Genomic DNA, 25,253 nt, shown 5'->3' with positions numbered 1-25,253 from the left:
CTTCACCAAGTAATCAAAGACGTTACTTTACACCCACACTTCACCAAGTAATCAAAGACGTTACTTTACACCCACACTTCACCAAGTAATCAAAGACGTTACTTTACACACACACACTACACCAAGTAATCAAAGACGTTACTTTACACCCACACTTCACCAAGTTTTCCCAGATACCTGCTTACTTATTTTACAAGCTGCTCCATGCTCTAATTTTACTTTTGACCCTTAAGTTTGATCTTGACCTCTGCAATAAGGGAGCACAACTTGCACATGATACGCCTTCTCCACAATGTGCATATTTGTTGTAAAAGTTAAAGTTGAATGATGAATGATAAGGTCACATCCCAGACAAGCTGTGTGATGCCAAAATATGACGTTTCAAGCCTAAGTGTGACCTTTACCTTTGAAGTAGGGAGACATGTCTTACATGAGATACATCTTCTCCATTTGATGAATACTTATGGCAATTTCTTAACAATTTAGCCTTGCTCTGGGAAATCCAGGCCTAATGAATTTGTGTAAAGTGCCTTTCCAGATTAGCATGTGCAGTCTGCATTTTCTACTTTAATGGAATTTTCCTGTAACAGGTGAAAATCCAGTGAAATCAAATATAGGGGGGAAAGTGTCATCCCTGATTAGCTGGTGCAGACTGCACATGTTGATCTGGGACAGCACTTTAGGCACATGCGTTTAGACAGGTTTTCCAAGAGCAATCAGGACAAGCTTGTATAGCCAGCATACCGCCTGGTCCGAGATGACGGCCATGTGGAGCGCGGTGTTTCCAAACGAGTCCTGTAGATTGGGGTCTGCGCCGTTGTCAATGAGGTAGTCATAAATGTCCATATAGCCAAAACACACCGCAAACGCCAGCGGGTATTCTCCGTAATATGCATAGCCTGGAAGTGAAATTGTCAAAGCTTTGCACAACTGGATTTAATATTGCTGTAGAAATTTTATTTGATATTTAATCACTTGCAAAAAACTAGTTTACTTTACAAACTTAAAACATCTTATTAACACAGACCAACAAACTGAAAGACTTACCGAATGAATTTGATAAAATCACTCTCACACTTCAGAGTTGTAACCCCTTTTATAGCTGAAAATGACTTTTTTGCTCACCTGAACACAATGTTCTTATTGTGAGCTTTTAAGGGGGAGGGGGGTATTACCACCCACCCACGAAAATACCTTGATAGTTGGTTTCCTTAGTAAGGCCCAACTTCTGGTCCTCTGGAAGAAAGAAGCGTCCCGTGGCCCTCTGGTTGATGTAGGCCCCGTTAGACACAAGGAGCTTCACGGACTCAAAGTCACCGTACACGGTCGCAATGTGGAGACAACTCTCACCTGGAACAGAGTGAACAATCAGTGTTAGAGATAAACATTGCCATAGTGGAAGCCAGAAAGGAATTTAAAACTGAGCCTTTTTATAAATGAAACTTTCTAAGGGACTACAAATGCTTAAAAAGATTATCTAAGTGGCTATTGGTTAAGTGTCGTGCCAGATTAGAATGAGCAGTCCATACAAACTAATCAAGGACATGACTTTCAGCCTAAACTGGACCTTCATTAAGAAGAGACTTCCTATAAATGAAGAAATCTATAAAAGCAGAAAGTGTCCTTCCTGATAAGCCTGTGAGGACTGCACTGGCTGATCTGTGACAAAACTCGTCCCCGCACATGTATTACACCCTCCAAGAGCGAGACTCAATTAGCCTTGTTTGTACATATGATGTGATGGCAATCTGGGACCTCAATTAGCCTTGTTTGTACATATGATGTGATGGCAATCTGAGACCTCAATTAGCCTTGTTTGTACATATGATGTGATGGCAATCTGGGACCTCAATTAGCCTTGTTTATAGATATGATGTTATGGCAATCTGGGACCTCAATTAGCCTTGTTTGTACATATGATGTGATGGCAATCTGGGACCTCAATTAGCCTTGTTTGTACATATGATGTTATGGCAATCTGGGGCCTCAATTAGCCTTGTTTGTACATATGATGTGATGGCAATCTGGGACCTCAATTAGCCTTGTTTGTACATATGATGTGATGGCAATTTGGGACCTCAATTAGCCTTGTTTGTAGATATGATGTGATGGCAATCTGGGACCTCAATTAGCCTTGTTTGTAGATATGATGTGATGGCAATCTGGGACCTCAATTAGCCTTGTTTGTACATATGATGTGATGGCAATCTGGGACCTCAATTAGCCTTGTTTGTACATATGATGTGAAGGCAATCTGGGACCTCAATTAGCCTTGTTTGTACATATGATGTGATGGCAATCTGGGACCTCAATTAGCCTTGTTTGTACATATGATGTGATGGCAATCTGGGATCTCAATTAGCCATGTTTGTAGATATGATGTGATGGCAATCTGGGACCTCAATTAGCCTTGTTTGTAGATATGATGTGATGGCAATCTGGGACCTCAATTAGCCTTGTTTGTACATATGATGTGATGGCAATCTGGGACCTCAATTAGCCTTGTTTGTACATATGATGTGATGGCAATCTGGGACCTCAATTAGCCTTGTTTGTAGATATGATGTGATGGCAATCTGGGACCTCAATTAGCCTTGTTTGTAGATATGATGTGATGGCAATCTGGGACCTCAATTAGCCTTGTTTGTACATATGATGGGATGGCAATCTGGGACCTCAATTAGCCTTGTTTGTAGATATGATGGGATGGCAATCTGGGACCTCAATTAGCCTTGTTTGTACATATGATGTGATGGCAATCTGGGACCTTAAATAGCCTTGTTTGTACATATGATGTGATGGCAATCTGGGACCTCAATAAGCCTTGTTTGTAGATATGATGTGATGGCAATCTGGGACCTCAATTAGCCTTGTTTGTACATATGATGTGATGGCAATCTGGGACCTCAATTAGCCTTGTTTGTAGATATGATGTGATGGCAATCTGGGACCTCAATTAGCCTTGTTTGTGTACATATGATGTGATGGCAATCTGGGACCTCAATTAGCCTTGTTTGTACAAATACACATTTAGCATGGGACATGGCTTAGCTAATGAAAAACTAGTATGCCATACAAGGTAAGATAAAGCAATGTGTATTCTGTGCATAAATGTATTTCCAAACTAATGCATCCATCATCAAGGGACAAATTGTTACTGGGCTGGACACAATTAAAGGAAGATGACTCATCAAAGCAGATAGCAATGCACACAAAGATACTGTATCAGAAAATGATAACGAAATAATTGTTTAAAACTCATATAGAATTGTTTAAATCTCGTACACATGTGCTTTTTCGTTTATCTGATTATCTAATATGGGTACATTGGAATCATATGATGATCAAGCAATCAATTTCATATGATATTCATTTTCACCATATCACTGCTGAATGTTGAATTGAAGAGTTATGCAACCCTGCGAAATTAGAAGTAAAAAAAATCAGTCTTTTAAGTAGATCTCATAGCTCCATACAAAGCGACAACATGCAGTATTCTGGGAGATACAAGGGTTCTGACTCGGTTCTGGATTACTGCTGTTCACCATGCGAAGAGATAGACGAGAACACACTTCACGAGGCAGATGTTTATTGCAAAAACTGTGTGAAATTTTTCTGCGGGGACTGTAGTAAACCCCATGCTCAACTTTACAAGTCACACGACACCTATGGGCAAGAGAATTTGAGTAACTGGCCGGTTCCAAAGGCAAAGGCAGACCTTCTACAAAAGTGCCAGGTACACAGGAACAAGAAGTTGAAGCACTTCTGCAGTGGCCACAATGAACTGTGCTGTAGTGCATGTGTTCTGCAAAATCACCGGTATGTTTAAACTCTTATCAAATATCAATTGAGCCATGTCATGCGAAAATGGGTCTAATGACATTTGTAGCTACTGGAGACTTAGACTAGTCTGTGCATCTGCGCCATACATGCCATACGTCCCGGATTGTCTGGGACAGTCCCGGAAATAAAGAACTTGTCCCGCTGTCCCGGAAATCTGTCAAATGTCCCGGAATTTACAAAATCCATATATACATGTACCTTATCTTAGGCTTAACTGCACCTCGAATCTGTGTATATCTGAAGCGTCTCCATGACAATGCCTACCCGAATAGGCAGACTACGCTACGTGTCAAAATCGATCAATTAACAGGGGTCCTGTTATCATATCGATTGTCTCACGTTCGCGGTCAAACCGAAAAAGGGGCATTGTTTAATGTGGTTGTTAATTGACTTTAATCTACTACTTGTTCTAAACTCCCAGTACACATAAGGTTAAAAAAAATGACGATCTACCGGTACTGTTTTGTTGAATTTATTTTATTGTGATTGGTGGTATGTATTGTGAATTGATTTGATTTGATGTCTAACGGTACTGTATTGTGGTATTTTTTATTATATAAATGTTATAAATGAATAAAGGCGTATCAACAACTACGCGTTACACACCAGTCTTAATAACAATAACACAGTGACGTCACCATCTATGTTTAGTACGCTTACACTGAAAACACGTGGCTTGTATCTAGTAATGGAAGTAGCAATGTTTAATTTGACGTTAATAGATCAAGTGTATTTCGGATAGGCTTTCGAACATTTGCAATTAACGATGCGAAACAAAAAAAAACGTACCAAAAATGCATATGTCTATAAATATCGCTACATTTTATACATGTCCCGGAAAATCGGCAAAAGTCTCGGACAATTTAACTCAATGTCCCGGAATTGGTCTGAAAAATTATGGCATGTATGATCTGCGCAGCCTAGTCAGGAGTTACCCTTCCCACAAATGAGACCACAAAACCTTGTGTGACTTTACAATGGACAAATGAGCTTCTTACAATACTGAACCAATGTCCAAGTTGGTCTATAGTCACGCCTATGGAATAAGACCTATTTTTCCATAATGACTTGGCTGAATTTACTTCACATTGGGCACATCTTCCTTTAGCCTGTTATATTTCCTAATTTAATCCTGTATCTGTCAGTAATAAAAGTATTAAATATGATGTCTTGTTATATTTTAAATTCTGAATATAAAATATTGTTTACCTCCAATTAATTTGATCAACACAACAGAGGTAAAGGGACTTTTGTTAAGATCTCACCATGTTGAACTTTCAGATTACTGTTAAATAAATATGGGTATAATGATTATCCACTAATACATATATATTGGTCAAGTTAAACTTGATGGCAAAATCAGACTTACCTATGAACATGACAGACGGACAAGTGCAAGATATCACCACCAAACCTACAACTAGGGGACATAAAAACTACAACTAATGAAATTATCCTTTTCAGGCTATGTATGGATGTTGCATTAATCTCCACGTTAGCTAAAAAGACCAAAGAAGGAGACATTCAACAACTCTTATTAAACTTAACAACAACTCAAAAGCATCTAAATGATCTGCAAAATGCTGGAGAGTCCAACATCAAATTCGTAGACATTCTATACGAGATAAGCTTGCAGGAAATACATGACTGTCGACAGAAAATTGACGCAATTTTAGATAAGTTAGAAGAGACCGCAAAAAAGGAACTTAAAGACATGAGGAACAAAATAACAGCCTCTGTCACAGCCAATGTAGAGACCTTCATCGGGCTGCAGGAGGACTTACAAACATTCTGTGAGGCCGTCAAGGACACTGCAAAAAAAGGCAAGGAGGAACTAAGATTTATAGCCGGTAAGAAGTGCCTGGAAATGTTACAGCAGTATGACGCACACCTGAAGAAGTATTCTGTAACGTTTGAAAGTACAATCACATTTCATCCTTTTACTGGAATAGAACAGTGGTTGTCCAAACTGCCAGGTCTAGGTAAGATTGAACACAGCAGCATGGAGAAACAGACAATTTTGAGACAGCAAGACCAGGTCATCTCTGTGAAAGGGAAGCATGAGTATAATGTGAGACTGGGAAGTGACTCCCATGAAAGATCCAGCATCATGTCTCTCTGTTGTCTGCCAGATGGGCATGTGCTCCTTTCTGATCGAGACAGTCAGAGATTGAAACTTCTGGACAAAAGCTTCAAGATAGTGGCCCACTGTGATGTGTCCGTCGCTCCAGGGGATATATGTTTGGTCACTCCAGAGCAGGTCAGTATTTTTATCACTATTACAGGAATAGGGCTAAGGCCTCTGACATGGGACCAATCTGGCAGTTATGACTAAAATTGGGGAAATTGGTTTGATGGGTTAAAGCTAAAAAATACTTAAAATTGAGAATAAGCCTTTTCAATATAATATTTATATATCTAAGGTTCAACTTATAGAGCTGGATAGAGAATAGAGAGATATGAACTTAATGTTGAATTATTTTTTTATAAACAATACTTTGGTAAACCTTCATTTGGGAATTTTAGGCATTCAATTGGGAAAAAATATACCTTTTTAAGATTGGGAATGGGTCAAAATTTCTGCCCAAATTTGAAATACAAACAAAACACACTGCAGGTTGTGGTAACTGTACATGATGGCTACACACAAATGATCCAGTTTATCTCGGTGAACAATTCGCAGCTGGTGAAGGGGACCAAGATTCCCCTGCAACAAAGATGCACTGGTATGGCCCACCACCAAGGCGACATGTACATCACAGCTGAAACAGGGCTGTACCACTACACACTTAATGGGAAATTAGTGAAAAAACTCTACGAGGATATCTTGGGTAATAATGTAATTAATTAATTTAAATTCCAGGTTTTGGTTTCACAACTTTTATTTTACATAAAGAATATATAGCTTAACTTGTTGAACCCCATCATGTTAAAATTGTTCTTGCCATATGCAGTCACGTCAAAGATGCCTGCTACATAGTCATGCATGGTTTTATGCTCTTATTAACAAGGGTAGCTCCTGACTAGACTGCTCGGGCTGGAGCTACCTAGGCTGAATATGTACACAGCGCCTGTATCTTTTGCATAACCTGAAATCATTATAAGTCTTGCTTTGGATGTTAGATTAAAAATCTACACCAAATAATTCTTCTAGGTTTTGCTTAAAAACTTTTTTGGTTTTATTAAAAATACAGTGTGGAAATGTGCAGTGAGTCCAAATGGAGACCGCATTTACATCACCAAAAAAGGCCAGGGCAAGATCCTCACGCTGGCCAAAAACGGAACAGTCCTCTCCACTATCAGTGGCCCTGAACTTCAAGAGCCATGTATCTACGTCACTAATGCTGGACAGGTGCTGGTGTGTGAATTCTCCACCCACATCATCATGCAGTTGGACAGAGATGGTACCAGGAAGCTTGCTACATTGGCTACACAAACAGACGGATTGAAGCACCCAGTCTCACTCTGCTTCAACAGGAACACTGACTCTGTAATTGTGGGACAGTACAGAAATACTATCGTGGTTTTTAAAGTTAAATGAACTGCAGCAGTCATGGGAATATCATATTAGCCCACAAAGCACAACATTCTTGTTCTGTTTCATGAAAGAAAGAAAATACGCCTTGATCTGGAAAAAGGAGACTCAATGTATATGTGTAATGTGTCGTCCCAGATTAGCCTGTGCCGTCTGCATAGGCTTATCAGGGACAACGCTTTCTTCTTTTACTGTATTTTTCATTTAAAGGAAGTCTCTTCTTAGCCAAAATCCAGTTTTGGCCAAAAGTATTGTCCCTGATTGGCCTATGGTAATCTGGGATGACACTTATCACTCATCAATTTAGCCCAGTTTTAACAGACTGAGGCTCATATGAATCAAAGAACATGAGCAAATCAGCTGTATTTCAAACTTACTGGTGCAGGCCTTAGGGGCATCTGCTGTATTTCAAACTTACTGGTGCAGGACTTAGGGGCTAATCTGCTGTATTCAAAACTTACTGGTGCACGATTTAGGGGCTTTTGCTGTATTCAAAACTTACTGGTGCAGGATCTAGGGACTTCTGCTGTAATCAAAACTTACTGGTGCAAGATTTAGGGGCTTCAGCTGTATTCAGAACTTAGTGGTGCAGGACTTAGGGGCTTCTGCTGTATTCAAAACTTACTGGTGCAGGATTTAGGGGCTTCTGCTGTGTCAAAAGCTTACTGGTGCAGGATTTAGGGGCTTCAGCTGTTTTTAAAACTTACTGATGCAGGATTTAGGGGCTTCTGCTGTATTCAAACTTACTGGTGCAGGATTTAGGGGCTTCAGCTGTATTTCAACTTACTTGTGCAGGACTCAGGGGCTTCAGTTCATTTCTATCACTGCTGAAAGCTACTGCCTTGGACCGCACGTTTTGTTAAGATTTGTTGCACAAATTTCTTTTGCAAGTATGCTTGGCTATGTGCAAAAGTTTAAGTTATTGTGGTCTCAATATTATATTGATACTCATCCACATATGTTTGCTAAATCATTGTTATGAGCATTCCATGGACCAAAAGACTGAATTGTCTATGATAATTTGCATAAAACCAGTTGATTGCTATTGAAAGGACCTCAATGGGTGATAATTTTAGTCCTGTACTGAGAAAACTGGGCATTATGCATGTGCGTCAAGTGTCATCCCAGATTAGCCTGTGCAGTATGCACAGGCTAATCAGGGACGACACTTCCCGCCCAAATTGAATTTTTGCTAAGAAGAGACTTCATTTAAACAAAAATGTCATAAAAGGCAAAAGTGTCATCCCTGATAAGCCTATGCGGACTGCACAGGCTAAACTGGGACAACACTTTAGGCACATGCAATAAGCCCATTTTTCTCATAACACGACTCATTTATAACATTTGTACATTTTGTAAAGAATATATGATCTTATTACACAATTAACAGTTTATCCTTAAAATAAAAAATCAATTATTTGTGCACTTCCATAACTGGTTATTTCTGTTTTATCTTATGTTTATTTAAACCTTTACCACAAAATATCATCAATATACTTCAATAAAAATTAACACCTGGATGAGAAAGTTAAAGATGGTATTTTAAGTCAATATTACTATTAAATGGTGTGCATCATGGGATAGTCAGTATCAATATTTGCTGTCAAACATTAGAACAATGGCCAAACATTGCACATATACCAATAGAATGATGTCAAACTATTACTTGCATTAGCTATCAGCTACCATCCCAATCAATATTTAAACCTTTTCATGTTGATGATAGCAATATACACAGAGCACAGTTATTATGCCTACTGATGAACATTATGTGTGGATAGCATTTAAAGGCTTCATTGAAATAGTTTAATATCAAAGGTCGAATAACCATCCCAACAAATATTTGAAATTAATTGTGGAACCTTTGGTATATTGATGATATCCGTATTCATATTGGTATATCCGTATTCATAACTATTCTGTTTGATTTGGAATTTTCTCCTTTTTTCTAAAAAACATCCATCAAAAGACACCAAAAAATACATATTAACCTTTTTTTTTGCTTAAGGAAACCACAAGGTCAAAATATATAAAAATTAGCATATCTTGTATAACATGTCTGAACATTATTGTTGCTTCATGGTTTCACCTTGTTTCATGATCATATACATGTATACTTTGTATGTCTTATATTGAATATAAAAAAAATATACAGAGGGCATATGCCCACCTATCAAAATTATGTATGAACAGCATTTAAAGTTTTTTTTTGAATAGTTTAATATTAAAGGTCAAATAACCAGCCCAAAGCTGGTGACTTGTATATATCTGCTATCTTATTTTTATACAGATAAGTTAATAGTGGTTATATAATACCAATAGCAAGTTCATTGTTTATACAAAAGTTTATTTATTTAATATATTAAATAAATGTAACAATATTTGATTGGGTCAACAAGAATTTTTATACATTTGTTCATCACATTTAAGTCAAGAACATACAATTTCAAACTGTGGGTGCAATTTTGAATAAATGAAAGCTTGTCAGATTATTTTTTTTTAGAGGCCACAGTGACCTTGACCTTTGACCTAGTGACCCAAAAATGGGTGTGGCGTGTTGAACTCATCAAGGTGCATCTACATATGAAGTTTCAAAGTTGTAGGTGGAAGCACTTTGCTGTTGGAGCAAAATGTCAAGGTTTTAGCGCGGCGCGGACGGCAGACTGCGGACGGCAGACAGCAGACGACGAGCTGGCTATGACAATACCTCGGGTTTTCTCCGAAAACAGCCAAGCTAAAAATAAATAATTTAAACAAATAAAACCCATAAAAGAGGACTGTCATCACTGATTAGCCAGCACAGACTGCACAGGCTAGTCTGGAACCATACTTTCCACAGTTATGTGCATTAAGTCTGGCTCAGCACAGACTGCACAGGTTAGTCTGGAACCATACTTTCCACAGTTATGTGTATTAAGTCTGGCTCAACACAGACTGCACAGGCTAGTCTGAAACCATACTTTCCACAGTTATGTGTATTAAGTCTGGCTCAACACAGACTGCACAGGCTAGTCTGGAACCATACTTTCCACAGTTATGTGTATTAAGTCTGGCTCAACACAGACTGCACAGGCTAGTCTGGAACCATACTTTCCACAGTTATGTGTATTAAGTCTGGCTTAGCACAGACTGCACAGGCTAGTCTGAAACCATACTTTCCACAGTTATGTGTATTAAGTCTGGCTCAGCACAGACTGCACAGGCTAGTCTGGAACCATACTTTCCACAGTTATGTGTATTAAGTCTGGCTCAACACAGACTGCACAGGCTAGTCTGGAACCATACTTTCCACAGTTATGTGTATTAAGTCTGGCTCAGCACAGACTGCACAGGCTAGTCTGGAACCATACTTTCCACAGTCATGTGTATTAAGTCTGGCTCAACACAGACTGCACAGGCTAGTCTGGAACCATACTTTCCACAGTTATGTGTATTAAGTCTGGCTCAACACAGACTGCACAGGCTAGTCTGGAACCATACTTTCCACAGTCATGTGCATTAAGTCTGGCTTAGCACAGACTGCACAGGCTAGTCTGGAACCATACTTTCCACAGTTATGTGCATTAAGTCTGGTTCAACACAGACTGCACAGGCTAGTCTGGAACCATACTTTCAACAGTTATGTGCATTAAGTCTGGCTCAGCGCAGACTGCACAGGCTAGTCTGGAACCATACTTTCCACAGTTATGTGCAATAAGTCTGGCTCAGCACAGACTGCACAGGCTAATCTGAAACCATACTTTCCACAGTTATGTGCAATAAGTCTGGCTCAGCACAGACTGCACAGGCTAGTCTGGAACCATACTTTCCACAGTCATGTGCATTAAGTCTGGCTTAGCACAGACTGCACAGGCTAGTCTGAAACCATACTTTCCACAGTTATGTGTATTAAGTCTGGCTTAGCACAGACTGCACAGGCTAGTCTGAAACCATACTTTCCACAGTCATGTGTATTAAGTCTGGCTCAGCACAGACTGCACAGGCTAGTCTGGATACATACTTTCCACAGTTATGTGCATTAAGTCTGGCTCAGCACAGACTGCACAGGCTAGTCTGGAACCATACTTTCCACAGTCATGTGCATTAAGTCTGGCTTAGCACAGACTGCACAGGCTAGTCTGGAACCATACTTTCCACAGTTATGTGCATTAAGTCTGGCTCAGCACAGACTGCACAGGCTAGTCTGGAACCATACTGTCATCCCTGATTAGCCAGCACAGACTGCACAGGCTAGTCTGGAACCATACTGTCATCCCTGATTAGCCAGCACAGACTGCACAGGCTAGTCTGGAACCATACTTTCCACAGTTATGTGCATTAAGTCTGGCTTAGCACAGACTGCACAGGCTAGTCTGGAACCATACTTTCCACAGTCATGTGCATTAAGTCTGGCTTAGCACAGACTGCACAGGCTAGTCGTGAACCATACTTTCCACAGTTATGTGCATTAAGTCTGGCTCAGCACAGACTGCACAGGCTAGTCTGGAACCATACTTTCCACAGTCATGTGCATTAAGTCTGGCTTAGCACAGACTGCACAGGCTAGTCTGGAACCATACTTTCCACAGTTATGTGCATTAAGTCTGGCTCAGCACAGACTGCACAGGCTAGTCTGGAACCATACTGTCATCCCTGATTAGCCAGCACAGACTGCACAGGCTAGTCTGGAACCATACTGTCATCCCTGATTAGCCAGCACAGACTGCACAGGCTAGTCTGGAACCATACTTTCCACAGTTATGTGCATTAAGTCTGGCTCAACACAGACTGCACAGGCTAGTCTGGAACCATACTTTACACAGTCATGTGCATTAAGTCTGGCTTAGCACAGACTGCACAGGCTAGTCTGGAACCATACTTTCCACAGTGATGTGTATTAAGTCTGGCTCAGCACAGACTGCACAGGCTAGTCTGGAACCATACTTTACACAGTTATGTGTATTAAGTCTGGCTCAACACAGACTGCACAGGCTAGTCTGGATACATACTTTCCACAGTTATGTGCATTAAGTCTGGCTCAACACAGACTGCACAGGCTAGTCTGGAACCATACTTTCCACAGTTATGTGCATTAAGTCTGGCTTAGCACAGACTGCACAAGCTAGTCTGGAACCATACTTTCCACAGTCATGTGCATTAAGTCTGGCTTAGCACAGACTGCACAGGCTAGTCTGAAACCATACTTTCCACAGTTATGTGTATTAAGTCTGGCTCAACACAGACTGCACAGGCTAGTCTGGAACCATACTTTCCACAGTTATGTGTATTAAGTCTGGCTCAACACAGACTGCACAGGCTAGTCTGGAACCATACTTTCCACAGTTATGTGTATTAAGTCTGGCTCAGCACAGACTGCACAGGCTAGTCTGGAACCATACTTTCCACAGTTATGTGTATTAAGTCTGGCTCAGCGCAGACTGCACAGGCTAGTCTGAAACCATACTTTCCACAGTCATGTGCATTAAGTCTGGCTTAGCACAGACTGCACAGGCTAGTCTGAAACCATACTTTCCACAGTTATGTGCATTAAGTCTGGCTTAGCACAGACTGCACAGGCTAGTCTGAAACCATACTTTCCACAGTCATGTGCATTAAGTCTGGCTCAGCACAGACTGCACAGGCTAGTCTGGAACCATACTTTCCACAGTTATGTGCATTAAGTCTGGCTCAACACAGACTGCACAGGCTAGTCTGGAACCATACTTTCCACAGTCATGTGCATTAAGTCTGGCTCAACACAGACTGCACAGGCTAGTCTGGAACCATACTTTACACAGTCATGTGCATTAAGTCTGGCTCAGCGCAGACTGCACAGGCTAGTCTGGAACCATACTTTCCACAGTCATGTGCATTAAGTCTGGCTCAGCGCAGACTGCACAGGCTAGTCTGGAACCATACTTTCCACAGTTATGTGTATTAAGTCTGGCTCAACACAGACTGCACAGGCTAGTCTGGAACCATACTTTCCACAGTTATGTGCATTAAGTCTGGCTTAGCACAGACTGCACAGGCTAGTCTGGAACCATACTTTCCACAGTTATGTGTATTAAGTCTGGCTTAGCACAGACTGCACAGGCTAGTCTGGAACCATACTTTCCACAGTTATGTGCATTAAGTCTGGCTTAGCACAGACTGCACAGGCTAGTCTGGATACATACTTTCCACAGTTATGTGCATTAAGTCTGGCTCAGCACAGACTGCACAGGCTAATCTGAAACCATACTTTCCACAGTTATGTGCATTAAGTCTGGCTTAGCACAGACTGCACAGGCTAGTCTGGAACCATACTTTCCACAGTTATGTGCATTAAGTCTGGCTTAGCACAGACTGCACAGGCTAGTCTGGAACCATACTTTCCACAGTTATGTGCATTAAGTCTGGCTCAACACAGACTGCACAGGCTAGTCTGGATACATACTTTCCACAGTTATGTGCATTAAGTCTGGCTCAGCGCAGACTGCACAGGCTAGTCTGGAACCATACTTTCCACAGTTATGTGCATTAAGTCTGGCTCAGCGCATACTGCACAGGCTAGTCTGGAACCATACTGTCATCCCTGATTAGCCAGCACAGACTGCACAGGCTAGTCTGGAACCATACTTTACACAGTCATGTGCATTAAGTCTGGCTTAGCACAGACTGCACAGGCTAGTCTGGAACCATACTTTCCACAGTTATGTGCATTAAGTCTGGCTCAGCACAGACTGCACAGGCTAGTCTGGAACCAAACTTTCCACAGTTATGTGTATTAAGTCTGGCTCAACACAGACTGCACAGGCTAGTCTGGAACCATACTTTCCACAGTTATGTGCATTAAGTCTGGCTCAACACAGACTGCACAGGCTAGTCTGGAACCATACTTTACACAGTTATGTGCATTAAGTCTGGCTTAGCACAAACTGCACAGGCTAGTCTGGATACATACTTTCCACAGTTATGTGCATTAAGTCTGGCTCAGCACAGACTGCACAGGCTAATCTGAAACCATACTTTCCACAGTTATGTGCATTAAGTCTGGCTCAACACAGACTGCACAGGCTAGTCTGGATACATACTTTCCACAGTTATGTGCATTAAGTCTGGCTCAGCGCAGACTGCACAGGCTAGTCTGGAACCATACTTTCCACAGTTATGTGCATTAAGTCTGGCTCAGCGCATACTGCACAGGCTAGTCTGGAACCATACTGTCATCCCTGATTAGCCAGCACAGACTGCACAGGCTAGTCTGGAACCATACTTTACACAGTCATGTGCATTAAGTCTGGCTTAGCACAGACTGCACAGGCTAGTCTGGAACCATACTTTCCACAGTTATGTGCATTAAGTCTGGCTCAACACAGACTGCACAGGCTAGTCTGGAACCATACTTTCCACAGTTATGTGCATTAAGTCTGGCTCAGCACAGACTGCACAGGCTAGTCTGGAACCATACTTTCCACAGTTATGTGTATTAAGTCTGGCTCAACACAGACTGCACAGGCTAGTCTGGAACCATACTTTCCACAGTTATGTGTATTAAGTCTGGCTCAGCACAGACTGCACAGGCTAGTCTGGAACCATACTTTCCACAGTTATGTGTATTAAGTCTGGCTCAACACAGACTGTACAGGCTAGTCTGAAACCATACTTTCCACAGTTATGTGCATTAAGTCTGGCTCAGCACAGACTGCACAGGCTAGTCTGGAACCATACTTTCCACAGTCATGTGTATTAAGTCTGGCTCAGCACAGACTGCACAGGCTAGTCTGGAACCATACTTTCCACAGTTATGTGCATTAAGTCTGGCTTAGCACAGACTGCACAGGCTAGTCTGGAACCATACTTTCCACAGTTATGTGTATTAAGTCTGGCTTTCCAAGAGCAGGGCTCAACAAGAGCTGTCACCGTAGGATGACTTATGCTTCCTATAAACGCTTGATAGAAGTTATGAGCTTTTTTCGAAACCTAAACGCGGATTTCGAAACCTAAACACGGACCCTTAGTTCAAGGTCAAGGTCACAGGGGTCAAAATGTTTGTGCGTATGGAAAGGCCTTGTCCATAAACACATGCATACAAAATATGAAGGTTATATCTCAAGGGACATAGTAGAAGTTATGAGCATTTTTCGGAACCTAAACACAGATTTCGAAACCTAGACGCGGACCCTAAGTTCAACGTCAAGGTCACAGGGGTAAAATTTTGTGTGCGTATGGATAGGCCTTGTCCATATACACATGCATACCCAATATGAAGGTTATATCTGAAGGGACATAAAAGTTTTTTCGAAACCTAAACGCAAAGTGTGACTGAAAGACGGACAGACAGACGGACGGACAGTCCAATCACTATATGCCCTCCTATCGGGGGCATAAAAACTTAGATACCATTGTTCAAGTTCAATCACTATTGTATAACACAAGCTTATTTAATCTATTTTTAATCTTGCAAAAGTTATGGCAAAATGTTAAAGTTAAAGCAAACAAACACACAAACCAACCAACCAACCAACCAACCATTACCAACAGACAGGGAAAAAACAATATGTCCCCCACTATAGTGGTGGGGGACATAAAAAATCCCTATCTACCGACCCTGTGCTTTTTTCTCTTTTTTTGGCCCAAAATGGCACATAATGAATTCATCTTACAGAGTACAATTCTTTCCGTGAAATCATTGAACATTACCAACTAAATATGCAAATCTACTGCCCTAATATATACCAACAAATTGAGTATGCGACATGGCTTAACAAATAAAAAACTAGTAAGCAATACAAGGTAAGATAAAAAAATGTGAATTCTGTGCATAAATGTATTTCCAAACTAATGCATCCATCATCAAGGGACAAATTGTCACTGGGCTGGACACAATTAAAGGAAGATGACAGAATAAAGCAGACAACAATGCACACATAGATACTGTATGAGAAAATGATAACGAAATAATAGTTTAAACCTCATACAAAATTGTTTTAACCTAGTACACATCGGATTTTTTGTTTATCTGATTATCTAATATGCGTACATTGGAATCATATGATGATCAAGCAATCAAGTTCAAATTGTATTAATTTTCACTATATCGCTGCTGCATGTTGAACAGAAGAGTTATGCAATACTGCGGAATTATAAGTAGAAATAACAGTCTTTTAAGTAGATCTCATAGCTCCATACAAAGCGACAACATGGCAATACCGGTGCAGTCTGGGAGATACAAGGGTTCTGACTCGGTTCTGGATTACTGCTGTTCTCCATGCGAAGAGATAGACAAGAACTCACTTCACGAGGCAGACGTTTATTGCAAAAACTGTGTGAAGTTTTTCTGCGGGGACTGTAGTAAACCCCATGCTCAACTCTACAAGTCACACAACACCTTTGAGCGAGAGGATATTAGTAACTGGCCAGTTCCAAAGGCAAAGGCAGACCTTCTACAAAAGTGCCATGTACACAAGAACAAGAAGTTAAAGCACTTCTGCAGTGGCCACAACGAACTGTGCTGTAGTGCATGCGTTCTGCAAAATCACCGGTATGTTTTACCTCTAATAAAATATCATTTGAGCCATGTCATCCTAAAATGGGTCGAATACCATTTGCAGCCAGTAGAGACTTAAACTTGTCTGTGCATCTGAGCATTCTAGTCAGGAGCTATACCCTTCCCACAAATGAGACCATGCTTGTGTGACTTTATAGTGGACAAAGAAGCTTCTTACAATACTGAACAAGTTGGTCTGTACCTACGTTGGCCGCCTATGGCATAAGACCTATTTTTCCATAATGACTTGGCTGAATTTACTTAACATAAGGCAAATCTTCCTATTGCCTGTTTTCTTTCCGAATTTAAACCTGTATTTTTCTGTAATAAAGTATTAAATATGCTATCTGATTATTTATTATAGACTGAATATAAAACATGATTTACCTCCAGTTAATTTGATCAACACTTAATTATATATAAAAAAACATAGGTAAAGGTACTCCTGTTAAGATCACACAATAGTGAACTTTCAGATTACTGTGTGTCTTGTTCTGAGAAAACTGGGCTTAATTCATGTGAGTAAAGTGTCGTCCCAGATTAGCCTGTGCAGTCTGCACAGGCTAATCAGGGACAACACTTTCCGCTTTTATGGTATTTTTAGTTTCAAGGAAGTCCCTCCTTACCGAAAATCAAGTTTTGGCGGAAAGTGTCGTCCCTGATTAGCCTGTGCGGACTGCACAGGCTAATCTGGGACGACACTTTACGCACATGCATTAAGCCCAGACTTACATATGAACGTGACAGACGGACAAGACCAAGAAAATTCTACCAAACCTACAACTAGGGTCGTAAAACTACAAATAATGAAATTATCCTTTTCAGGCAATGTAAGGATGTTGCATTAATATCCACATTAGCTAAAGAGAACAAAGATGGAGACATTCAACCACTCTTATTAAACTTAACAGCAACTCTAAAGCATCTAAATAATCTGCAAAATGCTGGAGAGTCCAACATCAAATTCATAGACATTCTATACGAGATAAGCTTACAAGAAATATGTAACTTGCGACAGATAATTAATGCAGTATTAGATAAGCTAGAACAGAACTCAAAGAGGGAACTTGAAGAAATGAGGAAAAAAATAACAGCCAACCTCACAGATGATGTAGAGACCTTCACCAGACTTCAGGATGACTTACAAAGGTTCTGTGAAGCAGTACAGGACACTGCGAAAAAGGGTAAGGAAGAACTACGATTTATAGCCGGTAAGAAGTGCCTTGAAAAGTTACAGCAGTATGATGCCTATCTGATGCAGCATTCTGTTACGTTTGAAAGTACAATCACATTTCATCGCTTTATTGAAATAGAAAAGTACTTGTCCACACTGCCAGGTCTAGGTACGATTGTACAAGGTAGCACTGAGAAACCCACAATGCTGATACAGCAAGATCAGGTCATCTCTGTGAAAGGGAAGCACGAGTATAATGCGAGACTAGAAACTGACTCGCATGAAAGATCTAGCATTACAGCCGTCTGTTGTCTGCCAAGTGGACAGGTGCTTCTTTCCGATCGGGACAGTCAGAGATTGAAACTTCTGGACAAAAGCTACAACATAGTGGGCCACTTTGACCTGTCAGTATCTCCAGGGGATATATGTTTGGTTACTCCAGAGCAGGTGGTGGTAACAGTACATGATGGCCATACACAAATGATACAGTTTATCTCTGTGACCAACAGGCAGATGGTGAAGGGTACCAAGATTCCATTGCAGCAAAGGTGTACTGGTATTGCCCACCACCAAGGGGACCTGTATGTCGCTGCGGAAACAGCACTGTACCAATACACTCTTACTGGGAAATTAGTGAAGAAAATCTACGAAGATATCTCAGGTAATAACGTAATTGTTTAATTTAAATTCTCTGTTTGCGTCACACAACTGTTTTGATATAACAAGCCATAAAGTCTTACATTGACACAAATAATATACAGCTTAACCCTATAGAGCCACATCCTGCAAAAATGGGTCTTATGCCATATGCTGTTTGCATAAATCCAAACAAGCCCGCTATATTGCTATAAAGTCAAACATGGTTTCTTCATCTCATAAGCAGACAGGGACACTTCAGAACTGTGCAGGCTGGACTGGAGCAACGCTGGCAGCATTTGTCTTGAGATACATTTTTGCATGAAGTGGGCTTATTTATTTTCTTAACTTTTCATACACAATAGTTATGTCCTCTGCATTTCCTGACATCATAAGTCCTTCCTTGAATAACAGGAATTAATTCCACCTCAAAGATTTTCCTTAACATTTTTTTTGTTTCTCTAAACATTACAGTATGGAAATGTGCTGTGAGTCCAAATGGAGACAGAATTTATGTTACTAAAAAAGGCCAGGGCAAGATCCTCACGCTGGCCAAAGATGGAACAGTCCTCTCCACCTTCAGTAGCCCTGAACTTCAAGAGCCATGTGTCTATGTCGCAAATGCTGGGCAGGTGCTGTTATGTGACTTCTACACCCATTTTATCATACAGGTTGACAGAGAGGGTACCAGGAAACTGGCCACTCATGCTTCACAAGCCGACGGAATGAAGCACCCAGTGTCTGTCTGCTTTAACAGGAACACTGACTCTGTCATTGTTGGACAATACAAAAATACTATCGTGGTTTTTAAAGTTAAATGAACTGCAGCAGTCATGGGAATATCATATTTGCCCACAAAGCACAACATTTTTGTTCTGTTTGATGAAAGAAAGAAAATAAGCCTTCATCTGGGAAAAATGGGGCTCAATGGCACGAGTCATCCCAAATTAGCCTGTGCAGTCTGCATAGGCTAATCAGGGACAACGATTTTTTCTTTTACTATATTTTTTGGTTTAAAGGAAGTCTCTTCTTAGCCAAAATACAGAAAGTATTGTCCTTGATTAGCCTGTAGGGACTGCACAGGCTCATCTGGGATGACACTTTACACTCATGAATTAAGCCCAGTTTCAACAGACTGAGGCTCATATGAATCAAAGAACATGAGCAAATCAGCTGTATTTCAAACTTACTGGTGCAGGACTTAGGGGCTAATCTGCTGTATTCAAAACTTACTGGTGCACGATTTAGGGGCTTTTGCTGCATTCAAAACTTACTGGTGCAGGATCTAGGGACTTCTGCTGAAATAAAAACTTACTGGTGCATGATTAAGGGGCTTCTGCTGTATTCAAAACTTACTGGTGCAAGATTTAGGGGCTTCAGTTGTATTTAGAACTTACTGGTGCAGGACTTAGCGGCACCTGCTGTATTTCAAACTTACTGGTGCAGGACTTAGGGGCACCTGCTGTATTTCAAACTTACTGGTGCAGGACTTAGGGGCACCTGCTGTATTTCAAACTTACTGGTGCAGGATTTACGGGCATCAGCTGTATTTCAAACTTACTGGTGCAGGACTTAGGGGCTTTTGCTGTTTTTCAAACTTACTGTTGCAGGACTTAGGGGCTTATGCTGTATTTCAAACTTACTGGTGCAGGACTTAGGGGCATCAGCTGTATTTCAAACTTACTGGTGCAGGACTTAGGGGCATCAGCTGTATTTCAAACTTACTGGTGCAGGACTTAGGGGCATCAGCTGTATTTTAAACTTACTGGTGCAGGACTTAGGGGCATCAGCTGTATTTCAAACTTACTGGTGCAGGACTTAGAGGCTTATGCTGCATTTCAAAACTTACTGGTGCAGGACTTAGGGGCTTGTGCTGTTTTTCAAACTTACTGTTGCAGGACTTAGGGGCTTATGCTGTATTTCAAACTTACTGGTGCAGGACTTAGGGGCCTCTTCTGTATTTCAAACTTACTGGTGCAGGACTTAGGGGCTTATGCTGCATTTCAAAACTTACTGGTGCAGGACTTAGGGGCTTCTGCTATATTCAAAACTTACTGGTGCAGGATTTAGGGGCTTCAGCTGTATTTTAAACTTACTGATGCAGGACTTAGGGGCATCAGCTGTATTTCAAACTTACTGGTGCAGGACTTAGGGGCATCAGCTTTATTTGAAACTTACTGGTGCAGGACTTAGGGACATCAGCTGTATTTCAAACTTACTGGTGCAGGACTTTGGGGCATCAGCTGTATTTCAAACTTACTGGTGCAGGACTTAGGGGCATCAGCTGTATTTCAAACTTACTGGTGCAGGACTTAGGGGCATCAGCTTTATTTCAAACTTACTGGTGCAGGACTTAGGGACATCAGCTGTATTTCAAACTTACTGGTGCAGGACTTAGGGACATCAGCTGTATTTCAAACTTACTGGTGCAGGATTTAGGGGCTTCAGCTGTATTTTAAACTTACTGGTGCAGGACTTAGGGGCTTCTGCTGTATTAAAAACTTACTGGTGCAGGACTCAGGGGCTTCAGTTCATTTCTATCACTGCTGAAAGCTACTGCCTTGGACCGCACATTTTGTTTGGATTTGTTGCAAAAATGTCTTTAGCAAGTATGTTTGGCTATGTGCAAAAGTTTTAGTTATTGTGGTCTCAATATTATGTTGATACTCATCCACTATTTTTTGCTAAGTCATTGTTTTGAGCATTCCATGTACCATAAGATTAAATGAGTCGCGTTCTGAAAAAACTGGGCATAATGCATGCGCGTAAAGTGTCGTCCCAGATTAGCTAGTGCAGTCCGCACAGGCTAACCAGGGACCACACTTTCTGCCTAAATTGAAATTTTGCTAAGAAGAGACTTCATTGTAAGGAAAAATGTCATAAAAGCGGAGAGTGTCGTCCCTGATTAGCCTGTGCAGACTGCACAGGCTAATCTGGGACGACACTTGACGCACATGCATTTTGCCCAATTTTCACTGAACAAGACACAAATTGTCCATGATAATTTATATAAAACCAGTTGATTGCTATTGAAAGGACCTAAATGGGTGATACATTTATAACATTTGAACATTTTGTAAAGAATATATGATCTTAAAACACAATTAACCATTTATCATTAAAATAAAAAAATCAGTTATTTGTGTTTTTCCATATCTAGTTATCTGTGCTTAATTTTATTTTTATTTAACATTTCCCACATAATATCATCAAGGTAATAACGCAATAAAAACAAGAGCACTGCATAACGGGTGCCAATGCTCGGCTATGGGTGCAGTTTTCAACAAGAAACCGTCGCGGAGACGGGTGATGCTCCACAAAGGGTTTTTTTGTTACAATATTGCACTATATATTCAGATCAAAGGAAACATCTTGAGGGCACAGTAGTTAGGGGAACAATATTTTTTTTATAGAAAATTTCATAACTCTATGAAAAATCATCCGACTAGAACCCGCTGATAATATGCCAGGGCTATAGATAACTTTTGGGGTATACTGGGTAATTCACCCCCTGTTTTTGACAACAATAGGGTTTTTGTTAATTCAATAGTTTTAGCAAAAATTTTCACCCCCTACTTTTGAGCTTAATTGGGTTTTTCACCTCCGTTTTTTTAACTACAGTGAGTAATTTAGGGAATGACATATATAACATAATAGAACTCTACTAAGGTTACTATATTATTTATGCAAATGGAATTCATAAATGTACCTGTTCATAACAACAAACAATTACTGAATTTCTGATCAAAGTTATTCGTTTTTGCGTTGAATAAGACTGATTTCATGAAACTCGCTGCCTAATTGATGTCTGTTCAAAGTGATGCAGCCCGTTTTTCGGGTCATTTTGTGTTGAATACCTTGAAAATTAAAGTAGAAATTGGACGGGTCTATGAATAATTACAATACTACCCCAAAGATTGATAATCGCTGGAAAGACTGCCTTCTTTGCTTCACAGGACGGCATATTAACTATGCGGTACATTTTTGTACGGAAAATAACCAGTCTAAAATATACGCCCAGTGTTCGTAAGAATTGTGTTTCGTTACGCAAGGTTTTTTAGGGGAATTACGTTATTATATTTGTATTTGCGTTTTTGTACGCTTTATTTTGAATTGTATTACGTTTTTGGTTATTTTAATTACGTAATAACGCAAGTACGCTTGTAATCTATAGCCCTGATATGCACATCTCCTCTTGGTAGTGAAGCTTTCCATAAAGTTTCATTGAATTCCAGTCATTAGTTGCTGTGAAATAGCCCGGACAAAAATTGTGCACGGACGGACAGACAGACAGACGCAAACACCGACAGACGAAGCGGCGACTATATGCTCCCCCCAAAATAAATTGTGGGAGCATAATAAATGAAAGCTTTACAACAAATTTTTTTTTTTTTTTTTTTTTTTTTTTTAGAGGTCACAGTGACCTTTGACCCATAAATTGGTGTGGCGTATAGAACTCATCAAGGTGCATCTACATGTAAAGTTTCAAAGTTCTAGGTGGAAGCACTTTGATTTTAGAGCCAATGTTAAGGTTTTAGCAGGACGCCTACGGGGGACGACAGACGACAAGCTGGCTATGACAATACCTAGGGTTTCCTCAAAAAACGCCAAGCTAATAAATGTGTGGAAGAGAAAGTTTAAAATGGCATTGTAAGTCGATACAACTGTAAAATGGTTTACAGCATGGTATAGTCAGTATCAATATTTGCTGTCAAACATTAAAACAATGGCCAAACATTGAACATATACCAATAGAATGATGTCAAACTATTACTTGCATTAGCTATCAGGCTATAGACACACATATCAAGACCTCTAACCACTGAATGGACAAATATTTGAACTTAATTTTGAAACCTTTGGCATATTGATGATAGCAATATGCACGTGGGCAGTTATTATGCCTACCAGTGAACATTAAATATAGATATCATTTTAGGCTTCATTGAAATAGTTTAATATCAAAGGTAGAATTACCATTCCAATCAATATTTGAATGTATTTTGAAACCTTTGGCATAATGATAATAACAATATACACCAGCGCATTTATTATGCCTACTAATGAACATTATGTGTGGATAGCATTTAAAGGCTTTATTGAAATAGTTCAATATCAAAGGTCGAATTACCATCCAAACAAATATTTGAAATGAATTGTGAAACCTTTGGTACATTGATGATATCAATGTACATAGAGGGCATATGCCCACCTATCAAAATTATGTATAAACAGCATTTAAAGGTTTTGGAATAGTTTAACCCTTACAGTGCGGGAACCGAGTTGTGAAGGCCTTTGCAAACAGTTTGGATCCAGATGAGACGCCACAGAACGTGGCGTCTCATCTGGATCCAAACTGTTTGCTATTCTGATAGTATTCTTTGAAAAAAAATCAAAGAAAATGCTAATTTTAGAAATTCAGCAGACGACATTTTAGCAGACGACAAATTTCCCAGCACGCAAAGGGTTAATATTCAAGATCAAATAACCAGCCCAACACATGACTTTTATGTACCTGCTATCTGATTTTTATACAGATAAATTAATAGTGGTTATAATAATTTCAATAGTCAGTTCGTTGTATATGCAAAATTTAATTAATATATACAATAAATTTAACAATATTTGATTGAAAGATTAATTATGCAATTGATTATCACATTCAAGTCAAGTTGAAACAAGAGATGTGTTTGTCAGAAACACAATGCCCCCTAATGTGCCGCTTTTTTTTATACCTTTGACCTTGAAGGATGACCTTGACCTTTCACCACTCAAAATATGCAGCTCCATGAGATACACATGTATGCCAAATATCAAGTTGCTATGTTCAATATTTCAAAAGTTATGGCAAAACTTAACTGTAAGGTTAAAGTTTTGGGACGGAATGACAGACAGAAAGACATGCCAAAAACAATATACCCCCGATCATTCGATTTGGGAAAAATGTGTCTCAAACTGTCAAATGGGGAAAAAATGTGTCGTACACTGTCCAATTGGGGGAAAATATGTCACACACCGTGAAAAATTGTGAAAAAATAAGTTGCCAAGTGTCTAAAAATGTGAAAAAATGAGTAGCAAACTATCCTAAATTGTGAAAAAATGAGTAGCAAACTGTCCTTAATTGTGAAAAAATGAGTAGCAAACTGTCCTAAATTGTGAAAAAATGAGTCGCCAACTTTCCGCAAATTGTGAAAAAATGAGATGGAAACTTTCTTTAATTGTGAAAATTAAGTCATGAACTTCTGAAAATTGTAAAAATTGAGTCGCAAACTATTCAAATTTGTGAAAAAAAAGGCCATTCTCTAAGATAGAAAAAAGCATGTTTGTTGTCAAACATTTGTTTATATCTGATTTGAAAACTCATGTAAATATTTGTGTCAAGATTATTCACCGATTGTAAGCAAACATTAATGGTGGACATTAAACAATTGCTGTAAATATGCATTCAATAAAACTGGAAAATGTAGAAATCATGGGATAAGTCTGAAGATTACCAAAAACATAAACATCCATGAACAAAAGATATATCAGTACCCTCGATAAGCAGCTGACAT

At 39.9% G+C, this 25,253-nt stretch overlaps 3 protein-coding genes and 1 long non-coding RNA gene across 6 annotated transcripts in view; 2 read left to right on the top strand and 2 right to left on the bottom strand.

The window, feature by feature from the left end:
- Positions 1 to 25,253, bottom strand: part of LOC127844985 (transient receptor potential cation channel subfamily V member 5-like) — a 142,088-nt gene that overhangs the window by 59,420 nt on the left and 57,415 nt on the right. For both annotated transcript variants that reach the window (XM_052375585.1, XM_052375586.1), the window contains exons 5-6: positions 1,195 to 1,350; positions 745 to 899 (exon numbers count right to left, since the gene is read on the bottom strand). In XM_052375585.1, coding sequence (XP_052231545.1) covers positions 745 to 899; positions 1,195 to 1,350 — 311 coding nt within the window. The remainder of the gene's footprint in view (positions 1 to 744; positions 900 to 1,194; positions 1,351 to 25,253) is intronic.
- LOC127844996 (uncharacterized) lies at positions 1,397 to 2,917 on the bottom strand. The gene is made up of 3 exons (XR_008032997.1): positions 2,860 to 2,917; positions 2,446 to 2,537; positions 1,397 to 2,399 (listed from the first exon to the last, which is right to left on the bottom strand). It is a non-coding gene; the product is annotated as an uncharacterized LOC127844996 (long non-coding RNA).
- LOC127844990 (uncharacterized) lies at positions 3,361 to 9,560 on the top strand. 2 transcript variants are annotated; one of them, XM_052375598.1, is made up of 4 exons: positions 3,361 to 3,819; positions 5,308 to 6,103; positions 6,527 to 6,674; positions 7,038 to 9,560. In XM_052375598.1, exons 1-4 carry the CDS (start codon positions 3,488 to 3,490, stop codon positions 7,382 to 7,384), a joined length of 1,623 nt encoding a protein of 540 aa, XP_052231558.1. In that variant the 5' UTR covers positions 3,361 to 3,487; the 3' UTR covers positions 7,385 to 9,560. The 2 variants fall into 2 exon arrangements, with proteins under 2 accessions (XP_052231558.1, XP_052231557.1); XM_052375597.1 differs by having other exon boundaries at positions 3,363 to 3,819; positions 6,461 to 6,674; positions 7,038 to 9,528.
- On the top strand, positions 16,376 to 20,016 carry LOC127844989 (uncharacterized). Its single transcript, XM_052375596.1, has 3 exons — positions 16,376 to 16,883; positions 17,715 to 18,724; positions 19,174 to 20,016. Exons 1-3 carry the CDS (start codon positions 16,450 to 16,452, stop codon positions 19,518 to 19,520), a joined length of 1,791 nt encoding a protein of 596 aa, XP_052231556.1. The 5' UTR covers positions 16,376 to 16,449; the 3' UTR covers positions 19,521 to 20,016.

The sequence above is a fragment of the Dreissena polymorpha genome, chromosome 9 (assembly GCF_020536995.1).
Source record: "Dreissena polymorpha isolate Duluth1 chromosome 9, UMN_Dpol_1.0, whole genome shotgun sequence".
Lineage (NCBI taxonomy): Eukaryota > Metazoa > Mollusca > Bivalvia > Myida > Dreissenidae > Dreissena > Dreissena polymorpha.
The sequence above is the reverse complement of the archived record's forward strand: the minus strand, read 5'-3'. Positions and strand labels throughout refer to the sequence as shown.

Excerpts from the sequence above, each read along its gene's own strand:
- LOC127844990 (XM_052375597.1), top strand. The coding sequence starts at position 3,488 with ATGCAGTATTCTGGGAGATACAAGGGTTCTGACTCGGTTCTGGATTAC. Across the intron at positions 3,820-5,307 it reads TGTGTTCTGCAAAATCACCG|GCTATGTATGGATGTTGCAT; the intron begins GTATGTTTAAAC and ends TATCCTTTTCAG. Across the intron at positions 6,104-6,460 it reads GTTTGGTCACTCCAGAGCAG|GTTGTGGTAACTGTACATGA; the intron begins GTCAGTATTTTT and ends AACACACTGCAG.
- LOC127844989 (XM_052375596.1), top strand. The coding sequence starts at position 16,450 with ATGTTGAACAGAAGAGTTATGCAATACTGCGGAATTATAAGTAGAAAT. Across the intron at positions 16,884-17,714 it reads TGCGTTCTGCAAAATCACCG|GCAATGTAAGGATGTTGCAT; the intron begins GTATGTTTTACC and ends TATCCTTTTCAG. Across the intron at positions 18,725-19,173 it reads AATCTACGAAGATATCTCAG|TATGGAAATGTGCTGTGAGT; the intron begins GTAATAACGTAA and ends TAAACATTACAG.